The 9,499-nt window shown below is 45.7% G+C and overlaps 1 protein-coding gene across 1 annotated transcript; it reads right to left on the bottom strand.

Annotated features, from left to right (window-relative positions):
* Positions 1–683: 683 nt before the first annotated feature.
* On the bottom strand, positions 684–6,353 carry LOC111146813 (potassium voltage-gated channel modifier subfamily V member 1). The gene is made up of 3 exons (XM_022502507.1): positions 5,887–6,353; positions 4,435–4,964; positions 684–1,195 (listed from the first exon to the last, which is right to left on the bottom strand). Exons 1-3 carry the CDS (start codon positions 6,351–6,353, stop codon positions 684–686), a joined length of 1,509 nt encoding a protein of 502 aa, XP_022358215.1.
* Between the last annotated feature and the right edge of the window lie 3,146 nt (positions 6,354–9,499).

The raw sequence follows: 9,499 nt of genomic DNA, 5'->3' as shown, positions 1-9,499 counted from the left end.
GCAATCAGTGGAGAGGATGAGAAGGCACAGTTCTCAAAGTCTCTATACAGCCTCTTTTGCTGTTGGCTAAGCAGTTTGGGGGTTCCTACCTCTGATAGTAACAATGGGAATCAGAACTTAGTCCCTCTGTGACCAGGGGTTTGCACCAGAGAGAAGACAGGGTCACCATCTATGGCCGTCAAATCAGGATTTTTGCTTGCAAAGAGAATTGTTGTATTTAACAGTTTTAACTGATGGAGAAAGGAGTGATTTATTTACTTGGAGAATGTCTTTAAATAGCCAAGTCGTTCAGGATGTTCCTAAATATTCACTTATCTTTGCTCTGGGCTACGCAGTTTAACTCCCATTCTCTTAAATTAGTGATGCAAAGAACTTCTAAAATCAGTGATACGTAAAGCTTTAAACTTTATGGTTTGTATTGCACTCTTATTTTATAGTTGATGATTCAAACCTTTGGCCTCCTTGTATTGGGTTGTGTTAAATGACTAGTGGTGAGACTCAGTGTGCACTTGGTTTGGGGAACGTGAACTATTCTAGCAGACCAAGCAATGTATCAGTAAAAACTAACACGGGTGCTACTCAAAAGAGACTCTTCAACAGTACACAGACATCCATATCATATCAAGACTTTATCAGTTGGGTTTAGTTGTACACAAGCTTTTGTACATAAATTGAAAGTGAATTCAAAACCAGAAATCATCGCCCCCACTGCTCCTAGTACTTGCCCTTTCTCTGCCTTTTAACCGAAGCATCTCCATGATGCTCCGGGCATAGACATCCCTCAAGTTAACGCTGATATAGGAATCAGTGGCTATATTCTTGGTGAGTTTCTTCAGAGCTTCCCGCTGTCTGACGGCTGCTTCCTTCAGCTTTAAGGTGAAGTAGCAAGCGGAGAAGCGGTCGTTAATAATGGCGATAGGCAAGGCCAAGACAAGGATTCCTGATAATATACACATGAAGGCCACAATTTTGCCCGTGGTGGTGTCTGGTCTAATGTCCCCGTAGCCCACAGTGGTCATGGATGTTGTGGCCCACCACCATGCACAAGGGACACTTGTGAAGGTTGTGTCAGGAATGCTTTGCTCAGCAAAATATTCCACAGTTGAAAATATAGAAATTCCCACGGACAGAAATAGGAGCAGTAGGCCGACTTCTTCGTAACACTGGGTGATTGTCATCCCGAGGGAGCGTAATCCTGGAATAGAACAACTGTCGTCAGTCACCGGCGCCCCTTCCTCCCCTCGCCACCTTCCATTTCCCTTTCTTCCCCTCTCCTGCCCGGCTATCTGTCCACAAACATGCATTTCGTATCTAACATGTCTCCAGCATTGGGCAATGTTCTGGGGATACCGAGATGATAAATCATAATCTTTTCCTTCAGGGAGCTCATAGTCTCGTTGGTGGGGCCAGATCGCAAAGGATAGAAAGAAATCTGGTTAGGTTCATTCATCTACTTACACATTTACTAAACACCTACTATGGAAACACACACAAAAGGTGACATATGAGGTTATAAGGCAGGCAGGGGACGATGACAGGAATGACACTTTAGTCCACTGCTGCGTGGCACGTGGAGGGCTCACTTGGCCAGGCCTGCATTTCCATGCATCACTTTGGCACACAGTTTAATGCTGTCTCCTTACATTCTATGTGTCTGCTTTATTCACCCTCCTAACGAAGCTGAACATAATCAGGGCGTTGCTATCTGAAAGCCAGAAGCAGTAAAGAGCGTCCACCAGAAGAACGAGGTGAACCGGCAGGAGCAAGTTAGGCTTCAGTGACCGCACTGACATGAGATCACGCTATGTCTGTTCACCGTCCACAGGGCATCTTAAAGGCTTATCAGGAGGGATTCCTGAACTCCCGTGACATGCACTGAAATTCGCACCCATAGTACCAAAGCTATAGGGAAACATTTCCCTGGAGTACATAGAATTTCTGCTTTCCTGTACAGAGATAGACCTGAATACAGATTATTCTTTCACTGCGAATGGTATGGGGGACTGAAGCTACTAGGAAATTCACTCACTATGAGGCATTGCTGCATTCCCTACTCCTATGTGATACCCAAGAGAGTCCAATCCCATCTCCAGAGAAACTCAGCCCTAAGGAGAGTCAGATGAGCCCATAATGGGACTAGAGTTTGAAAATGGCATCTCCCCGACACCAGATTTCACAAACACTGCTAAAAATTTTGAAGTCATATCAGCCTGAAGGTCAGGCTGTCTCTGAAGGTCAGAGTAATACCTTTTAGAATCATTTAATTTTTATTCACTAGCGAGTATTTGAAATTGCATTAAAATGCCATTTGTGCCCTCATTATTTTTAAATTTTGTTCTTAAAACTTTAAGATATTCTTAAATTATTTACCAGCTATTTTTAAAAATTAAGGAATATTAATTTTGACATTTAACTTCAAAAGAAGATTTTTTTTTTTAGAATATCTTTTAGGAAACTGACCTTGATGTGTCTGCATTGAATTGTATTTCTGAAATATATTGACAGCATGAGAAAAAGCAGTGTTTAGAAGCCTGTTTTCATTTCAAGATGAAATGTTCTAAATAATTTTGTAAAGAAACACAAAGTGGTCGGAATTTCTGTATGCTACATCTATTAACTCAGATAATACTCAAAAAACAATATGAGATTGATGCAATTATTATGCCATTTTCCTGATGAGGAGACTGAGACACAGAGAAGTGGCATGTCTACTACAAAGCTACATAGCCAGGATTTACACTTTAGCTCTCTGGTCCACCATTGTCCTCCTGTTATTCATGAATACCTCTCAACTTGTATTTATAGTTAATACATAGGGAAATATGTCATCAATGTCTATATATTGCTAAATGTGATGCACAACATAAAATTGTCAAATATTTATGTAAGCGTTCATATCCTTTCAATAAATTAAGGCTTTATTAATACTTTGTACTGCTTTGGATTTAAAAAAAAAACTTTGAAGAGGTGACACGGTGTAAATTACTATTATTTTCTTTTTCTTTTCTTTTGGGAAAAAAATGTAGTCTTCACTGGGTGTTTTTAAATCGAATCTTGTAAGGAGTTTATAAATACTAGGAGAAAGCATCCTATTATGTGTGTCAGAAAACAAAGAGTGGTACTTCTAAAAGTTGTTGGAAACCCCATTATCAAATCCCTGCTCTGTGAGACTACCTAGGAAAATACACTACCAAAATTATGTTAGGAGAAGTCCTAATTACCTCAGACATGTGGGGAAAAAAATATTTGAAGTTAAGTTCTCCCTATATGAATAGGGAGAGACAATGACCCTCAACTTCGTTTAGGTGACCAGTCAGGCATATATTTAGGGAAATAAGGTGGTAATGGGACTTCCTAGCTAAATTACTTGTATTTTGTGTATTGTGTTAATATGTACTGTCTTAACACAGTATCCTCCTACTCCAGTGTTTTCTAAAGTGGAGTCCACCAAAATCCCTTGTGAGCCTGTTAAAATGTATGCTCCTCAACCCACCCCCAAATATTAAAATCTGTCTCTTCACAGATCGGGGCTCAGAATTTGCTTGTTAACAAGCTTTTCAGAGGGTTCTTATTTTCATTAAAATCTAACATAAGGGAACTCCAGAACATCCAACAGCCACAGGACCAGCCACTGAGAATTCTTGCCCTCAGGAACTCAAGAATCATCCTTAATGGATTTGTGTGACTACCCCAGACCTTGACTCTAACTTTCATGCAAAACTGAGTGTTGTGTGGGGATTTCTCTAGGGAGAGCGTTCATTAGATTTTCATTAGATTTTAAGGAATTCCTGTTACCATCTCTCTCATGCATCCAGGTTTACGGACAAGAAAATTCTCAGATACTAACTAAAGCATTAAAGCATTTAATCAGTGTCTTCAGCTTTCTTCCAAAGCAAATATATCCACTGTCTCTTCAAAAAGTATGGGATGGCCACCAGTGCCTGGTCATCGCACTTTCTGCATGGCTAAAGAAAGCCCTACAAGGCTGACTTTATTTTTTGCCCAGGAACGTGTGGGGTAAGCCCTTCCTTGGACACAGAAGAGAAAGTGGCTTATGTCCCTATATATCATGAATAATTTATGCATCTTTTTATGTGCTGTTTATGCATATTTTATCTAGAACCTTCTACAGGCAGAGTGTCTTTAATTTTTGTACAACTTCTGAGCACTGGGTTAAAAAAATCGAGGTTAACAAGCGGTCAAACTGTTTTTCACCTGTCATATGGAGAGAAGGAGTGGGAGAGACATCTTCTCTATACCTGATAACAACTTCAGCATTTTGCTTCCCAACACCTTTTTGGAGATCCTGGTTGGGTAAAGGTTGAGAGTTGGTAATTCAGAGTATCAATTCACAGTCACTTCTCTTGGACTGTAGTCAAGCACTAATGGTTACAAACAATGGCAAATTAAAAAGCATCACTGAAATTTGAATACCTGTGGAATGTCTGCCCAGCTTTAGCATGCGTAGAGCCCTGAGCAGCCTCAACACCTGCACAATGCGCCCCACATTTTCCAGCTCCTGTGTCGTCTGGCTCCCACTCAGGCTCTCTACCAGAAGAGTGATGTAGAAGGGCAAGATGGCTAGGAGGTCTATGATGTTCGGCACCTTTCTCAGGAAGCGGCACCTGTCCCGCACGCACAGGAAGCGCAGGACAAACTCCCCGGTGAACCAGCTAATACACACGTACTCCAGGATTTCCAGCAGCTGCAGGTCCAGCCAGCTTAATTCAGCTGACATCAGGGCCATGTTGACGATGGACACCACCACAAAGATGATGGAGATGACCCCAAAGATTCGAGCAGCTGTGGAAGATCCAGGTTTCTCCAGGATGTTCCAGAGCTTCTGTCGGACAGTGGGACAAGGTCCTTGGGAGAAGTCCTGTTCACTCTCATGTTGACTTTCCTGGTCTTCTGTGTCCTTCTTAAAGTCTAACGTTTCACTCAGCTCCTTTCTTCTGAAGTATCTTTTAGAGAAAACAACTTGGTGATTAATCTAACTTTTCAAAAATATAGATGTCAAAAGAAAATTAAACTTAGCAGTGAGGTCATGCTTTTTATGTTGGTAAAATGCAGGAAATGTCCATTCATATTTTACCCAGGCTGTCTCCTTCCCACAGTATTCAAAATTTATTCAGGATTATTATTTTAAAAATGACCCTTTCTTGGTGGAAGTTTATACAAAAGGATTTATATACAACAAATCTACTTTAATGCATTTTATTACTCATTTTTCTTGTAACAAGAACATAAGTTTGCCATATGGAGCTTTTGTGTGCGTGTAATGGAAAGGTCTTCATGAAGAACTAGCACTAATAGCAAGATAAAAGCAAAGTCATCCTTAAAGTCCCACAAACATTCACAGTCAAGGAACCAATTTTTTATCTCCTGTATTTAAAGTAGTTCTCCCTCCAAGTTTAGTGTTCTTCAAAAACAAATGATGTATTATACGTTGGCTAACTGAACATAAAAAAATGTCAAAAAAGAATAAAGAAATAAAAAGAAAATAAAGTTAGTGTTCTAGGTCTGATAAATGATAAAGCTCCCCACTGAGACCTCCATCTCTATACATTCATCTTTTGGATTACAGCTTTTCTGACTCATTTATTCCATCATCAAATATTTATTTCAGACCTGACCTCCTTTACCTTAAAAACGAATCGGCACACGTTCATTCAAAAAAGGAAGAGGTTCCGAAAGTTCCAGTCCAAAGGTGGCTCTGACGCTTTCCAGACCTCATCGCCACCCCACCTTAAACAGCTCAGAAATGGCCTCAGGTCATGAGGCCTGGATCCAGCGAGGCTTGTGTGAATCTCCTATCTTACCTCTGCTGCCCTCTCCCCCACTGCGCCCGCCTCCCCGCCCAGCCACCGCGCGCCTCTCGGGTACCTGTCCCTGCAGCAGGAGTCGATGCTCAGCTCGTCGATGCCCCAGTACTGGATCTCCTGAAGGAAGGAGAGCGCGCACAGCTGCTCCATGACGTGCAGGCGGCCGGTGCGGTAGTAGTGCAAGACGTAGCGGAATGCTTGCGAGCTGCGGTCGAAGAAGTACTCGTTGTCCACGGGGTTGGCATCATCGCAGAACTCCAGGGGGCTGGGCACGGCGGTCAGGGCCCCGGGGCGGCGGCATGAGGCCACCACCACCGCCAGCTTGCCAAGGCGCGTGTGCGGGAAGCAGGACAGCGCCTGCTGCGAGAGCACGAAGCGGCTGCCGCCCACGTTGACCGTGAAGCAGTCCCCGAGCGCCAGGGGCTCCCCTTCACCCTCGCTGCAGAAAACGCTGGAGTCCAGCGAGGTCAGGGAGCAGCTGTCCAGCGGCGAGTCCGGCGGCGCCCGCCCTCGGGGAGGCAGCTCCATCCCCGCCGCCGCTGTGTGAGGGCGCCACAAATTTGGGGGGCGCGCCGGAAGCCTCGGTCCGGCGAGGGTGGTGGCACGGCCCCTGGTGGCAGCCGGGATTTCCCTGACTCCCGAGGGGGGTGCCTCCCGCCCGCGCACCCTTCCACTCTCCACCCCCTGTGCTCGTTCCGCCTGCGGCCGCTAGGGCGCGGCGAGTGCGCGATCTCAGCGCTCGCGGGCCGGGGCGCCGGGGCTGAAGGATCGCGCCGGGGCTGAAGGATCGCGCCGGGGGTGGGGAGAAGCTTAGACGCGGTCTAGGCGGGGACAGTCCCGGGGCACCCTGCCGGGCGCCGAAACCCTTCCCGGACTCACGCCCCCCCCCCCCTCCCCGCCCCGACCCCTACTAAGTTTATGCTGGAGATTCCCTGCCTGGGAGGTGTACGGATTCAATGCTTCGCTACCGAGGGGGTGGAGCGGGCGGGGAGGGAGAGGTAGGAGGTCTAGAGTGGGGGAGGAGGACAGGATGACTCTGGGGGGAACGAACCGCGGCCAGGGGCGGGGGTGGTGGTAAGACTCACTCCAGCCCAGGAGACCAAGAGGAAAAGTTCAGAAAGCAGGGGAAGTGGTAGCCGGGTCTGAGTTCTCTCCAACTTGAGGCTCTGTATTTCCTCCGTCGTCTTTTCCTGCGGCGGCTTCAGAGGCCTCCCCGGGAATGGTCGCTGGGGGCGTGAGCACGTGGCGGAGGGTGCCCAGGGCGAGGGGGCCACATCATCTGCTCCTATTCATTCTCATTCAGGTCTGATTGTCACTCACGCTCTATTTTCTCCTCCCTCCCTCAGGTTTCGACCTCCTGGTTGAGGAATAAGGATAATTGGTTTTGACTTTTAACTCAAGTCCCAGTGAGTGACTAAGGACTAGGGATCACCGTTTGCCGCCGCGTATCGAGGCACTTTGAGCCCTTGGGTTTAGCCATTTCTGCCGGCCCAAGTTTCCCAGAGAGCAGGCGTTCTGGGCTTGTTCTCCGGCACAGAGCGGAGCTCTCCTTTTAGGAGAAGGGAAGGCAAAAAGATAAGGAATAGAACAGGCGTGGGCTGGGGCAGGAGTTTAAATAGTAACGCCGACTCGGTAAAGGGAGCAGCCGAGCGCGGTGCCCAGGTGAGCCTAGAGGTGTGCCCACCGGGCCCCTTGGAGTCGCGCCCCGTCCAACCTGTTGGACACGGGGTGGGGGTGGGGAGGAGGGCAGGGTGACTCACCTTCCGCTCCCGGCACATCTGCGCAGCGCTCGGAGGCCGCGGCTGGTTAGGTTGCCTTGCTTAGATCTCCTGGTGTGCACGTGAGGTCTGACTTGACAGGTCCGGGAAGACTGTGTTCCAGGCTGAGCTCGGCGCCGGCGCTGCGCTGGTTGCTCAGACTCGCCTCATCTCCACCGCCTCCGGCTTCGGCCCCTCGGCCGCCCCCGCCCGCACTAGCGAGCAGTTCGCGGTTTCCAGCACCAGCTGTGGGGAATGCTGCGAGCCGAGGGAGGTGAGACCGGAGGAGGAAGAGAAGCACTCGGTGACTCTGAATATTATATTCATCCTGAAGACACCTCAAGGATTGCTGTTTGGATTCCCGTTTGCCTGAGCTATGTGCTCACAAACGCTCAAGAACATAAATTTTCCATAAGTCTGCGAAACTCAGGATTAGGGTAGTTATAGTAACTGCTTTGTGTGGCATGGTTCAGGGTTTTCTCAATATTTCCAGCAAGCATCTGGGAATCTTGCATTTTTCGAAAAGTCTTTGCGAGAAAGTGTGAAGCACACATCTTTTTCTTTTTGCAAGTAGTTTTAGAGACCATATATAAAGAGATGAGCAGGGAGCTTAGTACAGTGGGAAAAACTTTGATAAACTGACTCGAAACCGGGCTGTTTGGTTCTGGCTTTGCCGGATGGCTGTGGGACCTCCAGCTGTCATTTACTTCATGGGCCTCAGTGCCTTCCTCAGCAAAATTTCATGTTTCAAAAAAACACCCAAGGCTCACTTGGGGCTTACTTTTATGTCAGGAAATTTTGTAGGCCTTTTACTCATTCAGTGCCTTATTTAATCATAATAACAATACTATGAGGTAGCAGCATACCCATTCTACAGAAGAAGGATATTGAGGCAAAACAGAGAAATTAAGTGATTTACTTAGGGTCGTACAGCCCAAATTCAAACGCAGGACTACTTATCAAAGGCTGTAGTCATAAACACAATGCTTGGGACATCTCCTTTTGTGTGACTTTCAAATAAATCAAAGCATGTTTGCTTTTATTTACTTTTTAATCTATTTTTGCAAATTTCTAAAGGAGGGCAGGAGTTTAAGGATGTATTTTTCCTGATCTTTCAACAAATGTTTACTGAGCATCCCCCATGTACCAGACACTGTTCCAGGTGCTTCCGATGGATCCACGAAGAAGAACAGACAAGATCCTTGTCCTTATGGAAATGAAGTTTTTTTCCTGTGAGAATGAAGAGCAAATTCAGCAAAAATTAAAACAAACAAACAAACAACAACAACAACTGTATAATATTTATAGGTTATGGTTCTTTCGGCAGGTTAACTTTTGCTTCTTTAATAGAAAATAGGGAGGAGTTAAAATTACCCTGGTAAATACTTCATCATTACATTTAGGTTCTTTATTAATTTATTTAAGGTAGCCGAGCTTCTCTTATACAGGAAGAAAAATCCCCAGCATCTCTGTTGTCAATTATTTGGCCCTTGAAAGGGGCAAAAGTCCACAGTTCCATTAAGCCTTTTTCATACCTTCATGTAAATAACTTGCACCAAATGATTAACATTAAAGGTCTACCCTAGCTTTACAGATGGTGGTGAAGAAGGAGGAATGCTTTGGAGGAGAATGACAGCTTTCAATGAGAAGGGGGATCTTGGACAGGTAAGGAGGTTCGTTAACAAATGGTTAGTTAACAACTTGGATTAACAACTCCAGTAACTTGGAGGTTAGTTAAATGGTGACTGCGTCTTGCAGGTCTCCTCCACTGCCACCAGGACCCTAGACTTAAGTTGTGGTTTGTGGTATCCTGTAGAAGGAATTATAACAATAACCACCTTCTAAGTGTAAAGCCCAAGCTAAGCATCTGAATTCTTACAATGATCCTATGAAGTAATGTCTTGCTTGTTACAGATC

This window comes from Enhydra lutris, unplaced genomic scaffold (genome assembly GCF_002288905.1).
Source record: "Enhydra lutris kenyoni isolate GAN:26980312 unplaced genomic scaffold, ASM228890v2 scaffoldscaffold14, whole genome shotgun sequence".
Classification (NCBI taxonomy): Eukaryota; Metazoa; Chordata; class Mammalia; order Carnivora; family Mustelidae; genus Enhydra; species Enhydra lutris.
Note: the sequence above shows the minus strand (reverse complement) of the source record. Positions and strands in the feature narration are given on the sequence as shown.